At 32.8% G+C, this 24,689-nt stretch overlaps 1 protein-coding gene across 1 annotated transcript; it reads right to left on the reverse strand.

Annotated features, from left to right (window-relative positions):
* Window positions 1–236: 236 nt before the first annotated feature.
* On the reverse strand, window positions 237–3,098 carry LOC128984110 (uncharacterized protein K02A2.6-like). Its single transcript, XM_054403394.1, has one exon. The coding sequence runs from the start codon at window positions 3,096–3,098 to the stop codon at window positions 237–239; it is 2,862 nt and encodes a 953-aa protein (XP_054259369.1).
* Window positions 3,099–24,689: the final 21,591 nt, after the last annotated feature.

Genomic DNA, 24,689 nt, shown 5'->3' on the forward strand with positions numbered 1-24,689 from the left:
GTGAACTATTTTTGAACGATAAAGTCTCGTAACCAAGGTGGCTGTCGTCGTTTTCTTATTGGTCGTGGAGAGCGAACTGGAATGTTAACTTCTGTAGGTTGGTCTGGTTCTGGTTCAATATGGTCGGGACTTTGATCAGGATAAAATGGAGTTTGGTTTGGAAGTCTTGGTACATCAAATTATTGCTTAGGTCCAAATGTTACCATCTTTTCTTGCATTACTAGAGTTGGTCTAAGCTAGTTAATGTGTCTCTTGATATTTCTTCCACTATCGAGTGTTACTATGTAATGTCTTTTTCCTAGCTTCTTCTTTATTACTCCAAACTGCCAAACTTGTCTGTTGTTACTGAATATTTGAACTTGTACTCTCTCCCCCTCTTGAATTGATCTGACAGGTTTTAAAACAGGCTGGATATTTGATTTAGGGTGTTGATAAGGAAATATGGCATCAAGTCGAATCCTTAGTTTTTTATTGAGGTAGAGTTCAGCAGGGGTTTGGTTGCTAGCTAATGGAGTAGCTCTATAACGGAATAAGATTCTTCTCACTTTGTCTGTCAGGGTTCCGGGTTCTTCAGAAACTGACTTTAATTTGTTTTTCAGGGTTTGTACGTTGCGTTCTGCAAGGCCATTTGTCGCTGGATGCCCAGGGGCGATGAACTTTTGGAATATGCCGTTGATCTTGCAGTAAGCTCTGAATTCTTCACTTGTAAATATTGTAGCATTATCAGAAACGCATTCTTTCGGATACCCATGTGTAGCAAATATCTTGTTTAACAGATTAATTGTGTTTGAAGATGTGGGTGCTTCCTTCAACACTTCGATTTCAGCCCATTTGGATCTTGCGTCAATACAAACAAGAAAATAGTGATTTTCATAAGGGCCGGCATAATCTATATGTATTCGGTCCCAGTTATTTTCAGGTAGGTTCCACGGATGTACTGACACTTTGGGTGGACTTGCTTTCACTAGGGCGCAACTTTTGCATCCTTTAACTAGTCTTTCGATTTCACCGTCAATTCCTGGACGGTAAACATAGCGTCGAGCGAGTTGCTTCATTTTGGTTATTCCCAGATGAGTTTCATGAAGTTCACTGAGTATTTTGGAGCGTAAAGATGTTGGAATTACAATTCTGTCTTTTCGAAACAATATACCGTCAAGTAGGGTGTATTCTGAGTCAGTAGAATTGTTTTTCAGGGTTCGAACTATTCCATTCATTTCATGGTCTTTTGCGGTTTCTTCTTTGATTGTCTTTGAAGTTATTTCACGGTTGGATACTTGAAAAAGTGATTGAGAATAAAGCTGGTTCACTTTTTCCCCGATTTGTTGATCTGTTGAACTACTGCATGTTTTGACTGGAGATCTTGATAAACAATCTACATTTTGATTGCTACTTCCCTTCTTGAATCGAACGATGTAATCAAATCCGGAGAGGAATGAAGCGTATCGCAGTAGGCGAGCTGACGTCATCTGTGGTAGAGCTTTATTTTGGTGAAAAATCCTTGTCAATGGTTCGTTGTCTGTAACTAAAATGAACTTCTTGCCAAGTAGGTAGTTGTATAAATTATTCACACCAAAGATAATCGCCAATGCCTCTTGATCAAGTTGACTGTAGTTCATTTCACTCGGATTCAAAGAACGAGACGCGTATGCTATCGGACGTTCTACTCCTTCGATTTCATGACTTAGTACAGCTGCGACACCTGTAGGACTAGCATCAGTTGTCAGGATGAGGTTTAGGTTAGGGTCGAATGGAATTATCACTCTGTCACTGCAGAGTTCTGATTTGAGTTTTAGAAATGCAGATTCACAAGTAGCTGTCCACATCCATGGTTCTGATTTCTTCAGTAGACATCTGAGTGGAAATATCATTGTAGAAAAATCTGGTACAAATCTTGAGTAGTATGTAACCAACCCCAAAAATCTTTTGAGTTCCTCGACATTGTGTGGACGTGGCATATCTTGAATCGCTTGAACTTTGGATGGAGACTTGCTGATTTTGTTATGTTGAACAACATGACCAAGGTATTCCACTTTTTCAGTCATAAAAGTGCATTTATTTCTGTTTACATGCAAGTTGTAGTCGGACAGTCGTTGAAGACATGCTTGTAGGTTTTGAAGGCACTCGTCGAATGTGTTTCCATGAATGATGATATCATCAAAATAGGCTTCTGTTTTCTTTAGTCCCATGAGGATTTGAGATATGATCCGATTGAATTCGGCTGGAGCAGTTTTTATTCCAAAACTGAGTCTGTGGATCCTGTATGTACCTCTGTGTGTTGAAAGAGTTTGAATTTTGCTACTGTCTTCATCAACTTGCAGGTGTAAATAAGCTTTAAATAAATCAAGCTTACAAAAGTACTTAGAGTTCCTCAGGCTGTTGAGCACGTCATCGATGCGACGTATTGGATGATTTGCTTGTACTAATCTGTCGTTAACCCCACACTTGTAGTCAACGCATAGGCGGATTCCGCCGTTAGGTTTGGGTATTACAACAAGAGGTGATCCCCAATCCGAAGTTGTGACTTTGGAAATTATTCCTTCAGCTTCAAGTGTATCTAGTTCCTTTTCAACTTGTTCTCGTAGTGCATATGGCACATCTCTTTCCCTCGTAAAGATCGGTTTTGCGCCTTCTCGAAGTTGCAGGGAGACTTTAAAGTTTGGAACGCATCCTACTTTTTCTTCAAAAATGGGAGCAAAATTACTTAAAATTTCGTTTATTGAATTTACACTGTGAGTTGGAACGTGGTTTGAAGGTTTCTGAAACATTACCTCATACACCTGTCGAAGCTCGATTTCTAACCCTCTAATCCACTGTCTACCTAACAAAGCGTCATGTCCTGCAGGTACGATGTGTAGTTCACCATATATCTGTTTACCATTGTAAGATACAGTAACAGATACTTTCCCAACAGGTTTAATGATGTTACCTGTGTATGAACGAAAGCAAATATTAGAACTCTGTAGGGGAAGGCCAAGCTTGAGTTTCTTGTAATCACTTTCTGAAAGTAGGGAAAATTTTGCACCGGAATCGACTTCAAAACGTTGACGTTTGCCGTTTAATTCTACATCAATGAGGTATTTGTCGAGATCAGGAGTCATTTCAAAAAGGTTTACTACAGTACAATTCATGCTATGAATGCCGTATGTTGGGTCATGAAAAGGTTGATTGGACTGTTCACTATTAGTATCTGAATTAAAGTACCGTACGGTTCAACTAAATCTACTTTTGAATTTTTGAGTAGTGATTGAATGCAAACTTTAGATACATGTCCTTTCCTTTTGCAGTTAGTACACGAGAGCGTCTTATAATCTACTCTACAGTTACTTGCCTTGTGACTATTTCTACGACATCGCAAACATACGTTTTCAATTCCCAAGGCCTTGAAGTCGATGTACCTTTTTCGGGAGACAGATCTAGACTTGTAGTTTTCAGGTGAAGATCTGTTGTTTGAATTTAATCTTCTGTTTCCTGGATCTTTCGAACGGTCTCTGGAAGTTCTGTAACTGCTGGAAATTACATTAGTAGGTTCGGTAGAAGTAAAATTGTTAAAACTTGATGTCTGATTAGATTTAGAAAGTTCTTTGCTGTCAAGTTTTGATGCCTTCAAAGCAATAGCCTTGTTGAGTATTTCGTCAAAACTAGAGAGATTTGATTTTAAAATCTGTTCTTTAAGCCAATCATCTCGAAGGCCACGGATGAACTGGGCTCGTAAAAATACATCAGAGATTGAATTGGTTTTCTCGCATTCACATTCAATTGTAAATTCACAATCGACTGAATCTCGCTGAAGTGAGGCTACGAAATCTGATATTCTTTTGATAAACCATTCTTTTGATAAATGTTCAAAAAGTAATATGAGAAACGACTACATTTTTCTTAGGACAAGCATTTGAGTTAGAACTTTGACAAGATCATCGTAAGGTAAGTTTTTTATTGGTTTCTCTGGGCCTAGAAAAGCTGATAGGGCATTGTAATGTACTGACCCAATAGATACACATAAGAGTTGAGCAATACTTTCCTTTTGAGTCAGGCCTTTCAGAGTATAGTAATTTTCAAAGCGTTCTAGATAATTACAAAACTTTTCACGTCTAGGTTTGAAATTTTCAAATGGAGCAATATTTGTAAGACTTACTGATACCTCCGACTTCTCATGCCTTGTGAAATGTGAGAATAATTGTTGAAACTGTTCTTGTTGTTGCTGTTGAAAAACTTGTAAGAACTCCTTGAACTGGTCAGCATCCATTGTGGTCCAGTCAAATGTGATGAAAGTTAAGTGTAGGTTGAATGATTGAAACAGATTGAATAATAATCACAGATTATTTGAACATGTAAAATGTCATTATTTCGATTTTTACTCGTCGCCAAAAAGTGTTGTGACCGTACTATTAAAATACACGCACATTGTAAATTATATCTCTTTATTTTTAACAACATAGATGTTTGTGTGTAATGTTTTCAAAAGTAACAATAAGAAGTGTTTACTATTTAATATTTACCAACAGCTGACTATTTAGTATAGAGTAATAGAACAAGATTATGACACAGCAAAACTAAGTACTCCTAAAGTTAAATGTTACTTGAATAGGGAATAAATCTGAAAGATTTAACTCTGGATTTCAATGGAAAACCAGCCACATAATTGGAAATTGCTAATTCTGCAGGTTTGCTACGGCGAGGGTAGTACAAAACATATCGGTTATTAAAACAATATACCTGTGCGCTATTCTTTTGGGCATCCTTTATTTGTCACGACGTTTATTTATTTTGTACTAAACTCTCTAGTAAATTCATAAACGTGTCACATTAGCAAACCTCTGAAGAATAAATAGCATAAATAGATCCATTAATAATTTCTTAGAAATGTTACTTAGTTAGTTCATAGTACAAAGTAACGGGGTCTTAATGGAATTCAAACTCTCTCAGTTCCAGAACACGCTGTCTCAGTTTTAGTAACTGCATAACATAGTGATCTTTGAAAGCCAGTCGTGTGTGTATTCCTGGAAGTTAATATCTTCCCCTTGTCATTAATATGTATTGTTGAGTATTGTTCTGAACATGTGAGAGATGCTTGCGACAAGTTTTAACTGTAGGTTATTGTGTTAGGTTTGTAAAATGGCCTCTAATAAACAGTTAATGTAATTTTATAAATATAAATTAGATTGCTAAACAATTATTCTTTAGTGTTCCTGTTAAATATATGGTGCTATTAAAAAGATTACAAATTAATCCAATGAACCGTACATTTTTTGCCATTTACAGGTGTTTGAGCTCCTTACTTGCTATATAGTTTTATAAAATTCTATTTACAAAAAAACGCTCCTAAGGTTTCTTCCTCTGTTTGATAAAATATTACTTTTTGTTGGTTTTAAAATACTCACTTTGGAACTACACTGTTGGAAAGAAAAACTGTTCCTACAGAATTGTATAAATCCCCTCATGTAGGTAATAACTTTTGTTAAATAATCTGTAAACAAAATTTGTTTCTCTTTGTGTAATTGTCTTGCCTTTATTAAGGGCGATGACAGAGAAATTTACAAGTGACATCAGAGTTACTATCTCGTCACATGATGCTTTGTAATGGCTGACTCATAGTGACGAAGTTATTCTCATGTTTCAGTTTCCGTTCATGATTACATCCCTCCATTACTGAACATTGACACAGTCTTTTTCGTCTGTGTTGATAATTGAACATTATATAATTTACCAACGTAAACATGTTACATTTATTCTATTGGTACATACACATCTATACTTTTGGTATAATTCTTTTGCTATAATGTATTCTTGATATTTACAGTACTTTAAATTCTAATACTATACCACATGTTTTACTCTAGCAATATTACTTCTGAACTGATACATTTCATATCTATACGACACCACTTGAGTGGAAACCAACTACAGGTGCAAACAAAGAAGTACTCAATAGAAAAGAACCTATGGAGTTGGATTTAGAAATGTAAAAAATATTTAAATTATAAAGAAATGAGAAACCATGTTAGAATGAGTAAGAAAAACAATACATTGAAAAAGTGAATAGTGTAAACAACATATGATAAATACAGGTTAAGGGAAAAGAAAACGTCTATAAAAAAGTCTTAAACACATGGCTTAGTGTAAAAGTACATGATAAATACCTAAAGAACACATCTTTGAACAAAATAGTAAAAAGTTGAGTGTCATATAACAAAGACAATTCGATCCAAACGCCTCGAGGGTGGATAGGACTTTGATAGTGCCCGGCCTCATTTACTTAGCCACACCATACAATGCATACAGTTTACTAATTAAACTAACTTCGATATTTAATTTTCCATTTCTATGTTGTGAATTATATGATAATTACGTAATAACGTTCGAGAAATATTTGCTATTATTTTAGGTTTGAAGCTATACAACCGAGATGTTGTGTATCACGTTACAGAGGGTCAGAGTGAGCTTGTAGTCATGTTACAAATGTTCGGGTCGTTGGGATAGCAGTGATGAATTCACCCCGGCCGTTCTGGAATATGTTGTACCTCAGGCTAAAACAATTCATCAGAAGCAGTAAAGTACATTGTAAAGTAGTATTGGGTCTTATGTATGTATGAAAATACTTTTTAATCAATGATATTCAAATATGAAGATAGTTAAGCAAAGCAAATCGCTGAATGCATCACAAAATACTTAATTAAAATGTTTTTGACTGTTTTTTTTATTCGTTCTATAAAGTGGTTATTTGATAGGCTGAATAATAAACTACCATGGACTATTGGGTCATCGTGGAATAAATAAGTGAAGCCATGTGTTATGTTCTATTTGCAATACATTACCGTATACTTTAGAGGGTAGTTTACACATTGTGAGAGAGAGTAATTGTATTTATTTGATCTATTGTGAATCTTTATATTTATGTCGTTAGGTGATAGCTACGCTATCCTAATTTCAAATATTGGCAAACCTTTAAAGTTGTATATGATAGCATAAACCACCCATTCCTTCAGCTAGGGCGATTAGTCGGCTTATTAAAAGTCGGTAGGTGCAAATAATTTTGCATTGTTGTTGATCGTCAGATACCAGATTAAGCAGTGTTTTCTTAGCTCCGATCAGAAACAACAACAACATAAATATATTTTCCGTCTGAATTGCTATTCGGATTTTTAAAACTTTTGTTTTCGATGCTGTAAAAATCACGGTTTAAGTCAATATAGTTATTAGTTTTTAGTTTGACAAAATAATAACAATTAAAATTAAAAAGTAGATAGCAAATCACATCCGCGGTTTCAATAACTTTAAAATGATATATTTCGCAACTTTTTATATTAATAAACAATGCCGTAATATGCTTCAACCATTAGTATTGCCGTTGTGGGCTGAAAATCCAAGATAGCCGTAGGTCCTGCTGACTCTTAACAAACAAAGCAGTTGAGACCGCCCTTGGTTCATTTTTACGTCAATAAAATCATTGTTCAATTTTTTAAGTGTTAGGTTTTATTATTACCAAAACATTTGTATACATGACGAGCAGCAACAAATATGTTTACAAATAAACAATATGTGGCCGTGGAAGTAATCTTAAAAGATGCATGTATTTTAGCCAGACATGTATTTATAGTGTGCACAACACATGATTATTTTTTTTAATTTAGTTGCTTTGTTTATTATGTTTACATGCAAAATGACACCACTTCACTTTGATTGCTTTTTACGTTTTTCAGTTTAACATTCCCTGTAAGACAATAAATTTGGAGGAAGTACTATGTCATTAATTAATATGAAGACTATGATTAATTAATATGATCCACATTAATATGAAGACTGAAGCTTCCTATGGAGTATATAAACATGTCAGTAACCAATACAAATTGCAGGTAAACCAAGCTAAACTAAATTCCAACGCTAAATTCATTGAATACTCTAGCAACAAATTTCAAGCCGCTTGGACTTAAGTACGTAAAGTATCTTCGCACAAGAAACCAGAGCACGACGCCACAGTTACAGCCGAAGATTTCAACAACTTCTTCATCGACTCCGTCAACGAGGCAAAGAACAACATCCAGCCATCACCTACACCATCTTCGGAGTTTCTCCACCAAGCAAGTAAGCCAAGCTCCAACTTCAAATGGGAAATAGTTACCAGTGAATGTGTGCTAAGTGTTGTGTCAAAAATGAAAAATTCTAAAAGTAAAGATGTATACGGGCTTTCTACGAGTGTCTTAAAATATGTAATACTAGCAATATTGTCACTTCTAGTCACCTGCATCAACTCCTGTCTTGCTGAAGGAATTTTACATAGCTCTCAAAAAATTTTTCGCGTGGTCCCTATTTTTAAAAAGGGTGATAAATCCCAGCTGAAAAACTACCGTCCAATATCTTTGGTCCGTGTGGTAGGCAAAATTATGGAGGCGGTAGTGAAATCTCAGGTATGTAAATCTATCAATATCCATTCTTTACTGCCGAAATGCCAATTTGGTTTCCGTAGTGGGTTGTCTACCACAGATGCCCTAGAAAAGTTGATTTCCGAACACCTTATTGGCTTTTGAGGATGGAAGCCTTGCCCAGGTCACTGCTTGCGATCTGAGCAAGGCTTTCGATTGTGTTGATCACAAAATTTTGTTAGAAAAGTTAGATTACTATGGCATTTGTGGTATTCAGCTTAAGTTTTTCGAATCATACCTGAGTGAAAGAACCCAATACGTTGATGCAGGTGGTAATGTGTCGAATTGCTTGGAGGTTAAATCTGGAGTGCCACAAGGATCAGTGATTGGACCACTGCTGTTCATTTTAACTATAAATGACTTAGCTTTTAATGTGAATGATTCGTCCACTGTTATGTTTGCTGATGATACAAATTTTTTAAGTATCCACCCAGATTCTGACTTGTTAAGATCTAAGGTAGAACATACTCTAGACAGAGCTAAAATGTGGTTTAACTCAAACAGCCTTCTCTTGAACATTGAAAAACCCCAGAATCTCCTCTGTACACTTAAAACTAGTCATCAAAACACCCAAAATAACATTAAAATCCTTGGTATTGTAGTTGATAGTACCCTATCGTGGGAGGGTCACATTGAATCTGTTTGTGTAAAATTGTCTAGAGTAATTTTCCTGCTTGAGTCCTTGATGAACATTGTACCTGATTCGTATGTTAGAACAGCTTATTTTGCTTTTTTCCAGTCTGTGATAAATTATGGCCTAATTCTCTGGGGAAATAGTTGTCATATTAGTGAAGTTTTTTTAATCCAAAAAAGGCTCTTAGAATAATCAATAAGGCCTATTTACCGATCATTGTAAACCATTGTTTAGTAATAATAAAATCTTGACTGTGATAAATCTGTATATATTTGTTTGTTTAGTAAATGTAAAAAAAGATTATAGCATAGGTTCTTTAGTTTTCAGATCAGACTTACATGAACACAATACCAGAAACCAATCCTTATTAGAGTTACCATACACTAGGTTAAGTAAATGTCAAAGTAGTTTTAATATTGTTAGTCTTAAGTTGTTTAATAAGCTACAAAGCTAGATTTCATAAATTTGTAAATTGGTTTAAAAAGTAGTATGGATAAACAAAAAACTAAAAATAATTATTCGCTCGCATTTTAAGATATTTAAAAATATGTTCAATTAATCATACTAAGTCACATTGATATTTTACTAATGCAAAAATCAATTTGCATTTCTGTTTATAAATTTATTCCTCGTGAACTCAATTTATTTTACGATGAATGGAAGTAACAAGTATTATTATTAGTTAATAATAAAGATATGTTATTTAAATTGTGTTTCCGACAGTAGATTACCCTGTATAATCTGTCTGCCACCTGCGTGATGACCCAACAGTCTGTGTCCATTTTTATAACCCTCTCGTCTATAGAGAACTGGAGAAGCTGATTGAGGGACTTTCTCTTTACTTTAAACACATGATCTACGGTCTATATAGACAGTAACTGCTGTAAGACTGTGGCACTTACATGTTTGGTCGTGATTTTACTCTTTGACCTTTACTTTAAATTATAAAGTATCCTATATATAATACGAGTAAAGTTTGAATAATTGTCAACTCGATCTGGGAATCGGCCCTACCATAAACGTTTATATTTACGGAATAACTAAGTTCTGTGTCAAAAATAAGTTCTAGACCAGTGGTATAGCCAGGAAAAATCTATTTTCGCCATAATATGAGTACAAACTTTTGAAAATTTAACATGGGCCTTATGAGAAAACATTCCGCTATTATTGTAATTTTGTTTACATTATAAGACATAACGTGACGTTCTGTACCCACGGACACCTCAGCTTGCGCATGCGCAGAAGGCTCTTGAAGCACTTTCCGAGGTCCAGGTGACTGTTAGCCTACTTCCGAATCTGATGTGTATTGATTCATTGATTGGCTTCTGACATACAATTTTGTCAACTTGTGACAGAGAGAAAGAGAACGACTCGACTTTGCTCCAGTTCATTAAATCGTTTGATGTATAAGAATTTGTATTATATTATAAAACTTGAGAGAGTAATGAGTTTCTAATCCATGGAAAAACTATTCTTATATTAGCCTCAGCCTCAGCTTTATTACTGTTTATTTAATACTTTTACCAATATAAACGAGCGATAAAATAAATACTTAACTCTTGATTTGATGTCAATCAATATTTTCATTAATTATGCCATATACACCATAACGGTGTTGTTATTAGGACAATTTGTTCTATGAAAGCGTGTAATATAAGGTATTTTAAATTAAAGCTTAAATTTATTATTATTTATTTTTTAATGTTTAGTTCCCGAGCAAAGCTCGGTCACCAGAGTACTTTAATTTTAACTAGAAACTCTACACATGCTTCGCAACGAGAAGATGGCGGAAAAGAGAATCATGTGGTTATTTAGATCTGATGCAAGCAATAGTAACACATATATGATCTATTTTAGGAGTAAATCTAAATTATTCACTTTCAGGCACCCTAGGTTTTTTAACTTGAAGCTAGTTACATTGCTGTGCTTAGATGCATATACTTAAATAAAAACCTTTACGATTAACCTATTTAACATATCGTATTATGTATAATGAAACAAATAAATACCAGTCAGTGTTACAATATTGTCTTTTCATCGATATATATCATCCTACTACTGTCAGTTCAGCTTTACATTGGATGCCTTAGTAGTAGTGCATTGTAGTTTAATGAAGGCAATCACTTGAAATTAGGCAGGGTATAATGTCATTCGGTTCCCGTTGCCCTTAACACACCACTGGACTCAATCAGTCCATCTCAGCTAGACAATGTTTGTTCTCTACCTCAATCACTGTTTGATTCTGAATAGAACATCAGCGTATAAAGCAATAAGACCAATAGAGCATTGTAGTTGTAGGCCTACACTTCTAAAATAAGGTTTTTGTTATAAGTATTTTTTGTTTGTAGTGATTTATTTAATTTTATCCTCACTTTTTTGGTTAAAGAACTTGTTCTTAATAGATATTGGTATACTGTTCTATTTAGTATTAAAATAAATGTTCCATTACATATTTTGGCGTTTGACTTATTGTGGAAATAATCGGAGAACTTTCGCTTCTTAAAAATGATGAGTATTTTTGTGAGTCACAAATCAATTATTTTACGCTGAGCAAATCCATTAGTTACTTTTAAGTTTCTAGTAAACATAATATATGTTATTAATTTACTCTCCATAGTTTTTTTTTACCAATAAATGTCACAATGTGTTTTTAGAACTTCAGTTGGTTTTGTAATTTTTAATTTTAGGTTTTATTGTTTTTTTTTTTGCTATTCTTGTCAACGGAATTTTTTTAGGGGAAGTGAAAGAGAGAGTTTTAATCAATCGTTTTTTGGGAAGGCGGTCAAAACCGAGAGTTGTATCTAATTTTGCAACTTTAAAGTACAAAGTAGATCAGTTTTCAATCCTCAGAAGGATTGCCCGCATTTTAGATCACATGCACCTTAAGGTTCGGTAGTAATTTCCTCCCTACTCTTGCATTCCTTTTATTGATCACTCAGGCTGAAACTAAAAAATCTTTATTTAACTATCTTTTAAAATTGTAATTGCTCTATGATATTAGAATTAGGTCTATTAACTTATAATGTATTTTTAGTGGACTTGTATGTACATCGTTACAAAATTTAAAATATTACAAATTGAATGTAAACAATTTAAACTCCTCCAATACATTGTAAAATAAGTCTACAGGAAATACTGGTCGGCTCTTGACATTGATTCTTGATTATTGGAAACGGTGTAGCGTAAAATACAAATGCCATACCTAACTGTGTACATTTTTAAGATACTAAAGTTCAAATAACTATGAATGGAATAAGTAATTTAATATCTATATACTTGCTATTATAAACAAAATAATGAAAATTACATTACTGAGAATATAAAAACTAGCGTTAAACTGCACGTTCAAGTACAACTTTGTTTTTAATAAACGTAAAATGTATGGCCCCTCCTTCAACACAAGCTGTTAACCAACCAATTTGATTTTGAGCCAAAAAATCTCCATGCGAACTGTCTTTTGATGTCAAAACTACGATACGCATCTTTGATTTGTTTTGAAAGTTGGGTCTTTCATCTAAATCCCTAAGATGAGACACCATAAAATATTTACAGCTTGTGTGGTCAGTGAGACGAGTCGGGAGAGAGTGGTATATGTAAAATATTAGGGATACCCCAAAACCTATGATGTATGACTATTTCCAATGCCATGTTGAGAACGTATAAAACCTTTTTAATTTAAAACTTGTTTTCAAAATCGTATTATATGTACATAATCGTGTTTATACATTATACAGTGTGTATTTTATACGTGGGGATCATCCTACTAATATTATAAATGAGAAAGTTTGGATGTATGGATGTATGTATGTTTGTGACAAGTAAACGCGAAAAATACTGGTCGGATTGGGCTGAAATTTGGTATGATGATAGCTCACATTCCCGATTAACATATAGACGCATTCTTATCTCAAAAATTCCTATCGGGCTCCGCCCCAGTGGCTCTGGAGTTTCCCATGTTAACCTTATCAGTAATAATATTTAAAAGGAATTAAAGAATTTTGTCAGCTGTTTCAACTACACAAGTTGGTTCTATGATATTGAATAGCATTAAAAATCTACAATGTTTACCAACAGGGTGCAGTACAAATTTTTTTTTACATTATGACAACATCTATCCTATAAAGGCTATAAAGGTTAATTAATGTTTTAAAAGGTTTAATAAATCAACAGATGTAAAGATCAAAATGTTTCTATTTCGTGTTCTCTTCCCGTTGCAAAGTACGGGTACAACAGTTAGTTTAATTATGAATTTGGAATGCTTGAACCTTTATAACAATATTACCCTCTAAAGTTTCAATTATAAATCCTTGAGCTTCCAATGGCGTACCCAATAAACTAGTTTTCAATTAGTATCATATATTAAAATTGGTGGACGTTGAATTAAACCAGTGAATGTATTTAAAATATTTAATGAATACAGACACTATTATTTGTAAAATTACATAGTTCAGGGGCTACATCATGAATTTTAAAACTGGCGTGGTATATTCGTGACTATAGAATTACATAATACTTTTGTTATTTAATTAAATTATGCAGTTACATTTGTGGTATTGGCTACTTTCTTTTGCAGCGATTATTAATAATTATGTTAGCTAAAAACTAATAAGTCTAGGACCAAGTAGCTTAAAGTAGAGGTAAAATATATTATTCAGGCTTTTAATTCCAGAGTTTATTAACAGGCAATATGAAACAACAAATAAAGGATTCAATAAACTCCTGTTTTTTAACTACAAATGCATTACGTAAATTGAACCCTTTAACATATAAGCGTGAAAAATCTATAAACAATACCTACAAAGACTACTTATTTTTACATACAGCTAAAATTGATTGTTATTATATTATTATCTATATATATAAAAGGCAAAGCCCTCACTGACTCACTGACTGACTCACTTACTCATCACTAATTCTCCCACTTCCCATTTACCTAGGAGGCTGAAATTCGGTACAACGATTCTTTGGGCATTAAATAGGACAACTAAGTAGTTTTTATTCTGATCGGGCTTTCGGGCTCCGCCCCAGTGGCTCTGGAGTTTCCCATGTTAACCTTATGATTTTTCATATTTAAAAGGAATTAATGAATCTTAACAGCTGTTTCAATTAAACAAGTTGGTTCTGTTCTATGATGTTCAATAGCATTAAAGTTACAAGGATTACCAACAGGGTGCAGCACTATTACCGGTATTTTTTTAATTGATGACAACAGCTTTTGCAACCAAAAGGTGAGTGAGCGTAGCGAACGAACTTCAACCTGGAGGCGAGTTAGCGTAGTGAACGAGCTAACCTGAAGGCAAGTGAGCGCAGCGAACGAGCTCCAACCTAAAGGTGAGTAAGCGTAGCGAACTCACTCCAACCAGGACGTGATTGAGCCATGCGAATACTTATGAAGTTAAACGGGGCAAAGCCCGCGGGTACAGCTAGTATTATATAAAATTGAATAAGGCAACTCAGGGGTGTCCCAGATCACGTCCTTCGTCTAAAACTTGGCTCTGTGTGCCTGGTAATGGGTAATTTAATATTGCCGATGGCCTTGTGAATGGTACCAAAATACCGTCACTCATATCACTAAACTTTTAATTAATGGTAGGCTACTCGGAAAAAAGAACACCCATATGCATCCCTCGGATACAATTTATGTTTCCATTTGTAGAAGGATTACCAATTAAGGGTTAATGTTAGCATAATTAATAAATTTCCTTATTGTTAGCATATACAATAACCGGACACAAGAGCCAAGGCCAGACAATTTACTGTCTTGGAGTAGATCTTCGGATAGATTGTTTTACTCATTGCCAACTCTGTGTCCTGCTAAGCAGGGTGAGGAACCATAAAGACATCTTTTTATTAGTCCAAACACAAATAGTTTGTGAAGGAGCTACCTATGCGACGAATATTGCATACTAAGAACTCCTTCATTAAAACTATCGCCAGACTTTGTTCTAGGCTAAGGGGCCCTCACTAAATAGTTATTTAGCAGAACAATATTAAATCCACGATATAGATAACAAATCTTTTAACGAGTTTCGTGTTTTAAGTTGGACAGTACTTAGGTTAAGTGTTTTTTTTTTCATTCCTTAATGGAAAACACAACCTAAGCATTCATAGTGTAAAGGGACAAGAAAAAAATACGATCACGTGTATCTATCGTAGATCACTACACAAATCCAAATGAAAAATAGCAACTTCAAACTAAAATTCACAAACCAATTCTTACAAAGTACTATTTACCCATACTTTTGACTGAGAAATAATTATTAACTTTACTGACAACTAATGATGAATTTGTCAGCACTGCTAACACTGATTAATAAACTAAAAGGAGATATGGCATAGCCTAGTTGTAGTTTTTAACCTACTACAGTTTAACTACTTAATAACTAATAGGTTTACTAACAACTATGTTGAAAACTACAAAAAAAAAAAAAAAACACTTTCAAAGACAAAAACTAAGAGATTGGTAAAAAGAAGTACTTTATGAAACTAAAACAACTATTAAATGGCAAAACGGTTACTGACCATTTTAGAAGTAGTCAGAAAAAATTACGAAAAATTAATTTTATATCTAGTAAGGTTGAAGAGTGTAATAATACAAGGGACAATTCAACTATACAATAACAAGGGAACGCGTCTGAGCAGCGAATGAGACCAGCTTTGGCGTCGGGTGGCGTCGCGGTGGAAGTGAAAGTTCCCCTTCTACTACCTCCCAACCTAGGCGGGGGTAGTGACGTGACGCTGACCAAGTGACCAAACCTCCACCGGCACGGGATGCACGACTTGCACGACTCAATTTACAAGTATAAAATCATCTTAATCGCGTGTACGGTACTTAAATTATATTTTATAATGAAGCCTGCTTATGACATATAGTTATTTATATTATATTTATTGTTATAACATTTTTAAAACGAACATACAATATAAAAAAACCCAGAAAAAACTAATTTTTATTTTGTAATTTTTTTTGGAACTACAAAGGAATGCAAGTTTGTTTCTTCTGTGGTTATCAAGGCCCAGCATTATGTATTTAGTATAACAGTAAAAAAATAGCCTCCTTTAAAAGCAGAAAGACACATCGCACGTAAACATAAATGTATTCCGTTGTTGTAAATTTTCGTTTTAACTTATTTAAATGAAAACCCACCTTTCAATCCAACCATAAATGTTGTTTCTCTAGAAAACTTACATTTACAAACATAAAATAGTAAGTGTGTGTAGCAGTTTCTACAGTAGATTTGGAGACAAACGTTATTCTCTTTAGTATTCTTGGTGCGCTGCAAACACTGGCAGAAAGCCTAGTTATTAAGCATCGATTATTTGCAACATTTTTGATGACACAACTCCACCATTATTTATTGATCATCTTTAACTTTTGAGGTATCAAAAGTACACTTTTTATATTAAAACTATGAACTACTTCTTCACTAAATTAACTATAAAACACTATGAACAATAAAACAACTATGAAGTTTACATAAAAACAGTTTTACTGTACAATTTACCTTAACTAATTCTTATTCAGTATTTCCTGAAAAACTACATTTGTGGGGTTTCAAAGATTACTTTGGGTGGTTTAAATCAATGGTAGTATTATACGATATACTTGCTCAAGGCAACGTAGAGTTATCATTGGGTAGACACTGGTTGTAATGGTAAGTGGTGACCTTTTTAGTAATTGTCTATATTCAAATTATTGTTTTATGTAAATGCTCAATAAACACACATAAATAACATTCCAGTTTAACCTCTATGGATGTTACAGTTTAATAAGGCTGGCTGAAACGACATATGAGACAGTGTGATCCCCTTACATTGAGCCTTAGTCATAAAGTGAAACTATATAACGTGTAACACACGTGACTATGGTATCTTAGTTATTGGCAAATTTTTAAGGAAGGACAGTTAAGTAAATAAAACACGAATTCTGATAATTTCAAGCCCCAAAAATATGCTTACATGTTTCTTACTTTGACAGTGTTAATCCATATCCATGTAATGCAGGCAGACGTAGCTGATATTAAATGTTCAAACCAGATGTTAAGCTGATAATTATTATAAGTAAATTAATGAGCCATTCGTTTTACAGAATTCATTTTTTTACGATTTTTCAGAGCTAAATGGCATTTGAGCAAAAAACTAGTATTGTCTTCAAACACTGTTATTAATAATACATGAATTTTTCTACCATGGTATTGTAAAACATTTTTTCCCCGTTTGACATCAAGATCAAACTACAATCAACGACTAAAGATGGAAATAATTTAAGGCAGGAATGTCAATGCCAGTGTTAGAGCGAGCATGTGTAGAGAGTCGTGTCGATATGAGAAATGGATGCTCTGTCAATGACATACGAATTTAATTTTATCCGTGTTTTATTGAATATGTTTTACAATCGATTCGTCAAATTATAATTCCCAAGCAATGTTCTACTTATAAAAATATAGCGGCTTAAAACCATTTTTATACTGTTTAAATTTAAAGTTATGAAAAAACACGTATTAGCATTTCAAGTTTTCACATGTTGTTTTTTATGTTTTTTTTTGTTGAAAATATGCTTTTTTAAATTGCAACCTCGTTATACTCTATTTTTAAGAACGTTTCTAACAAAACATGTGCCATTTTACACCACACTAGGTCTCAAAAACCATTTCAAACTAAACATTTAAGTAGGGTAGACGGTTTGTAAAGGTATTTTAGAATAATAGTTTTACCTAAAGACCATAGTGAAAGAGGAGTGAGTAAAAGAAAATTTAACATTTCATCTTCTGCTTAGTAGCATATCATCTCATGAGATTTGTCATGAGTGTTTCGAAAAAGCGTGAGTGAGCCTTGCAAGACTGGCTAATTATAGAAAATCCGCCTTTTTGGTTTGTCACAGGTTTGGAAATTTAGCCAAAACGGGTCAATCCAAGAAGACGGTTATTTAATCTACCACAAAGCTGCGGAAATTAAAAAATAACACGATAAATCTTTACTTTGATCACAAAGACTTTGGTTTTCTGTGCAATATACAGGAAATTTTGGCAGACATTGTACTTTACACTCCTTTATTCAATACGATTCGTTTATGAAATATAATAAAAACTATATATTACAAATTAGATTCCCTAATTTGGAGTTACAACAGAATATGTAGGACCTGACTTGCTTTTTATAGCATGTTTGTGTAATAAAGCTCACTTATTTAATAAACTGAGTAAAGTAAAAATTATTGAAAATAGAGATGAAATAGAGGCTATTGTTATTAGTTTACACATCATACATTATAATTAATGACATCATAATAAATCTTTGATAGATTAATGTTTTTACATTTTTATAACAAAAAACTAGTTCAATCAAATTAGCGTTTATGAAAATATATGCAAAGGAGTTTTTAGGGATATGAGGGCTTGCAATACACAAAAAACATGTGTAGGATATTTGAATTTATTAATTATATTCTAATATATTGGAAATAAATCATTTGATTGTGATATTAAGCTAATTGACAGTATGCGGAATACTATAGCACCGTTAATCTAATATTTAATTGGAATTACAACAGGGAATGCTCAACAATGGGGAGCGGTTGGATGTAGAATAATGAAATACATTATCGACTTAATCGAACAATATGGCTTAAAGAATCAAATAATTAAACTTCCTCTAAACATATTAAAAAGGTTTATGACATTGTTTGATACGCTCACATTTATTTTCCACCTCTTCGTTGGATCAACAATCAATTAGTAATTATACATTTAATTAACCCACTTTTTTCGCCACCAATATATGAAATGAGTAACGATTTATGATTTTAGTAATGAAGTCATAAAAAACACAGCTTAAACATAAATTGTAAAAGCCCAGAGTAACATTGATCTGCTAAGAACCATTAAGTTTAAGAGGCTCTCTGTGGACTTAAAAAACAACAAAGTCTTAACGCATTTAGAAGTAGATTATTATTGCTTTATTATCGTTTAACAATAACTCTCTACCATTAACTAATTGTTTATTTACTTAAGGTTATTATTTAATGCAAGTATGCGAGTTAGTGTGTTTTTATGTATTAAATATTCAATTTGAATGTTATAAGTTGTATTTGACATGTCTGTAAACATCAAATCTACAGTAGCTTTCAAAAACTCTTAGATTTTTAGCTAAATAAATCATATTGTTTGACAGTTACACTTAAATATCAGTATAATTGCAAATAAAAAAAAACATATAACCATCATATAATAATAAGTCAACAGATTATTTGTTGTACCATATTAGATTTAGGATAAAGAGATATACGATTACACAAAACTAAAAATGTATTGATGTTTAATATTTTGAACAGGTTGTTGTAAAAGCTCTCAATAAACATATGTGAAACTCTTTGATTAATCATGCAGAATAAGTCATAATATCAATGGATAGAGGTTTTAATTGAATTGAACACACAGCTTCTATTGCATTCAATATCCAGCAAAGGCATATTCTGTATAACTATGTCAAATACTAATGCAATTCATTTATGTAGTTTAAGTTTAGCGCAGTTACTAAATGTTTCGTACAATACTTTTAAATTACTTCTTAATTTATACTAAGAGCATGGTTCAAACAAATACTGGCAGGTCCAACAATTTAAATAGGTAAGCTGCTTACTTAATGGTAAAGTCTAAAGTTAAAAAAAAAGATCCTTGGCATTTGGTAAGTTGTTATTGTACAAATTAACCCCAAATTCAGCCAAACATTATAATATTCCACTTTTGATAATTAGTGAAAAATATGGTTGGTTTGAAAATACGTTAAAATTACAGAAATTATTTTGAAATGCACGCATCCTTTTTTTCTTGGAAGGGCCATTCATAGTTACTAATCAAAATTTATGAAATCTAAACCATGGGTTACAGTAAGTATATAATTTAGAAGTTTTATATTTTTTTAAGTCTCCTTTTAAATTTAAATGATGATGGGTACAATATGGGAAATACTGAATGGCGAGAAATCTTTAAAAAAGGTTTTGCATACTTAGCTTTTGAATTCATTTCTTTTAATACTTATACGTGTTTTGGAACCATATTTCCTAATTTTATACTAATATTTACCCTTGTATTTGGAGTTTAAATAGAAATGGACATAGACATTGTTATAAAGAAAAACTTTTGGTATGACTCAAGTAGGCCCTAAGCAATTATTTTATATTCATGAAGACTTTTAAAATTTGTTTGTTAAAGTTGTTTGTTATGTAAAAGTTTATAAATTCTCATAAATAGTATTTTTTACTGTAAAACCATGTTACAATTAACACCAAACGTAAAATTTTATAGATAATGTTTTTCTCTTGTTTTTATTTCTCTTCATTTTCTACATTCATTGCCTTATTAATTATTATTACAAAGGAAGGTAAACTTAGATATGTATAATATTCATATCATTAAAGGATATACCATGAATGATATATTAAACTTCGACAAACATTTTTACTCTAAAGAAATCGTCGGAGGATTGTATGACATGACAACAATACCTTATGTAATCCGGTGCTCCGAACTTTGACATATAAAATATTAAACCTTAAGCTTTTTATTCGGCTCAAAGCTTCTGGACTAAATCGGACGCAGTGTTTACTGTAATCACGTTAAAGATTGTTGTTAAGATTATTTGTTTGGACGAAAGGGAATTAAACTCCAGACTTTGCTACCGTAATGATTGATTACTCTGGTTCATTGAGGTTTTTTAGCCAGTTAATAACCCATGTAAAAATTATAAATTCATTTGATCTCAGAAAAATCTTTTAAAAATACAAAATTTATATCAATCCTTTATAGTTAATTTTAAACTCTAAATTATTCTCTTGATGTTATAAATCCAATCAAAATAGCGGAAATCGCCTTAAAATCTGAAAGTCGTTGTTTAGATTCCAAGCGAGATCTTTACCAAGGCTAGAAGCCATTTGACATTGTGCTTTCGATAAATGATAATTTTTGATAACAGGTCAACGTCAGATAGTAACAAGACCAGTGTTTGGACCGTCACCATATAAAAACGTTGATAAATACCGTTGGCGTATAGACAATAGACAGAAGAAGTGCAATCCAGAATTGCAAATGCCTTATTACCAATATAAAGAAAAGGACAAGAAATTGCCTTATAACCAACAGCATTCTACAGCTGTGTCAAATTTGTGCCGTCGTCTAAGGTTTTCCTGGTTCGTTAGTTTTGTAGTATGGCAGAGGTAGTGACTGTCAACATATAAATATTTTCACTTATCACTTATTTTCAAAAAGAATAGCAGATCAATTTGATTCCTGGGGGAAGGTAAACAAGACATAACAATGCCCATGGCAAGTTTGATTCTTATAGCTCATGTGTAGCTTAGGTACGTTTGATTGTATCAGTATGTTTAACTGAAGGTGTTAATGGTGATACTAATTTATCAGTTTGTTTGTTTTTATGTTAACAAATACACTTAATTTTATTTAGAAGATTTAAATTTATTTTTTTAAGTTAGCGTTAAGTAGAATATTACCATATAGACTCATTTACGTCATACACCAACACCATTAGGGTAACGACGTTTTACGGTAGAACAATTTGTTTAGAAAAACAGTGGCTTGTGTAGCTTTGTTAAAAATTTAGAATTAAACAATAGTTGTCAACATTTTCCCCAACCAATGGAAACTTAGCTTCATTCTTAAATAATGGAGAAGAATTTGAAGGTGGAAGAAACAGATAGCAAGTTAATGTACCATCGAAAGGGTGGATAAATTTACAAGTCCTATTTGATTTATCGCTGCAATCGTTCTTTGTTAGAGAATTCACCTCTAAAATACACTAGTGCGTTGGCTTATCTGATTGCTATCTGAATTTTCAAATGGGATTTGCTAAAGTTATAATAGTTTTGCTGTTTTATAAATAGGTTTGTGGATTTCTGTATATTAGTTTTTGTATGATTGGCTGGGGAAACCTGGGTCATTTAAAAATGTAAGCACCTAAAATTATAACAGTGCATAAAACAAAAGTCTATAAAAATACAATGTTAAATTTATACTGTATATAATTATTTATAATATTACATTGGCGTGGCCTCGCCAAGTTTACAAGGCATGTCGGCGAGGTCCATCCTCACCGACACAGTAAGCAAAAGGGTTTGTAACAAACTTTGTGATTCAAAAAGTGATATACAAAACTGTAAATTATATTTTTAAGTACAAAAACTAATATAAGTGGTAGGCACTTAGACAGACTTTTTGGCAGAAGAACTTAACTCTAAATTCAATATAAAGAAAATGACAAGAAATTGCCTTAAAACCAACGGCATTCTACTGCTGTGTTGTGCCGTCGTCTAAGGTTTTCCTGGTACGTTAGTTTTCTCATACGACAGAGGTAGTGACAACCTTATAGAAAGTAGCAGAGTTGTTTGTTGGTTGACCTTTCACTGAAAATGTACATGCATTTTCATAGAGCAGAGTAAAATTGAATTGCTTAAAAAGTTCACTTAATCGAAAAAAAATATATATTTAATTCTTGTACTATGCCTTTTTGTGGGTTAGGCGTGTGTTTCTTGATGTATTTCGTAGTGTTGTAAACCGATTGTGCCAACAAAGTCACAGTCTAATATAGCCGTATGATATTGAAAAGCATAATTTGATTATTATTATATGTAATATAAGCTCTATTTATTATGAAATATATTTCAAACATTGCAGAAACATTAAGTTTTAGTATGTGTGAAAGAATTGCAATATATTAAGGACCCTGTTTATATGAAAGTAGAAGCATCTCGAAATCTTCACACGTGGGCTACATAAACCAACATGTAATGACTATATATTACTCAGTACACAATCATCGTGGGATGTATCTTCACGGGATAATATTGAGGATCAATCATATGACTAGCCTTCAAACGGAAACCTCATTTTACGCCACGCAGTTTCAGCTTCCTTGAATCATGTGCTTTGATTGTGACATGTCGAAGAAGTTGGTTAGTTGCTTGGTTAAAAATAGTTTTAATTGTCATTTAACTGTAGTTATTTTTACTTGTTGTCAATAGGAATCTTATTGGGTTATGATTTATTTTTAGAATATTTTCTGTTCACGCTTATGAATTATACTGCTTTGATTTATTTTAACTTCAAAGCTATATGTTCCGCATTCATTAGAAACCTTAATATGAAATATTTTTCACTGTTCAGAGTAACCTACATTAGCTTTTGACTTAATGAAGTGTAATGAAGTGTGTGTGAAAAGGCTTCTTTTCATGAATTACATTTGTCGAAATACTAAAAAAGAGAATGAACACTCATGTCATTTGAATACGTACTGAGTAAACCCATTTTATCAATTCTTTTGTATTGCGGGTTTAAAGTTTCTCAATACAAACTACAGACAGATATAAAGTATTTTTCAAATAGAAAAGATTAATATCCGAATATTTGTCAGGTACATTTGCCGATATTCCGATCAAACAAATTGACAATATGAGACAATATAGGTCGTGAAAGCTGAGCACGTTTTTATCGTGAATCGTTCCAGATCAATAACATACACTTTTGACAATTATTTAACCATAACTAAGCCCCCTCTACTGGACATTCTAACAAACTTTACTTAAAAACGTCCCAAAATGTTATGTGATTTTATTCGATATTTTAATGGAATTTATTAAATATGTAAACAAACTTCATCAAAATGTTTGACGTTTTACTAACGCATGTTATAAACGCTATTGTTAAAAAATACTGTCAAGAGTGATAGTGACTTAAAGATTTGGATAATTGTAAGAAATAAGTATCTTTCCAGGTAAGAAAAAGTTAAAATTCTTATTCAGTTGACTTTGTAAACGTGTTATTTTAACATGTTAATTTGTTTATGCTTACATTGGTGTAAATTGAAATGTGAGCCTAGACATTTATAACCTACAATAGTTACACCACTAAGCGCTATTTATAAACAGACTTTATCCAATGGCAATTTTAAATACATTGCCTTAGTCAGTTTTTAAATTCATTTTAGAAATACTTATTTGTGGGTAAATTGATGTTCACATTAATATTTGCAATATGTTTGAAAAGTTTTGAAAATTCCTATACATTTAATAGCTGACGCATCGTTAGTCTTCATAAAGCATACTAAACTCTTTCTTAGCATAAGTGCAAAGTTTTGAGGTAACATCTTCTCATGTTGGAATCTTAATAACAGGTTGAGCCCTCCTCAATAAAAGAAGCTATTAAATGTTAAATACTGCTACAAGTCTGCACTTGCTGGTTAGCACTTTAAATCGTGCCAATATCATCTGAATTAAATTAAACCTGTTGCAAACGTGTTCATCGAACCAACATGACTGGACTATGGGAAAGTGGTTTTATGTGGTAAAAATACAATTTTACAAATCTTTGCTTGTTTATAGTTACATTTTCCTCAATTTTGGCCAATATATTATTAATTTCATACTTTGCTATTGGTATTTTACTGGAAAACACACTGTTTTACCTTCGCTGTAGCAGCAACCCTGAGAATTCGTTAAACCAAATGATATTTAATAAAAAGGGTATGCATCTGATATGTTTAGGGAAATATTTGAACTCCAATCAGTCAGATGAAAATTCACTTAACAAATTGCACGTTTGCTGCTGCTAGGGCATAAAAACAATTTATGA

This window comes from Macrosteles quadrilineatus, unplaced genomic scaffold (genome assembly GCF_028750875.1).
Source record: "Macrosteles quadrilineatus isolate MER2022 unplaced genomic scaffold, UCM_ALF_1.0 Scaffold_2__2_contigs__length_208266976, whole genome shotgun sequence".
Lineage (NCBI taxonomy): Eukaryota > Metazoa > Arthropoda > Insecta > Hemiptera > Cicadellidae > Macrosteles > Macrosteles quadrilineatus.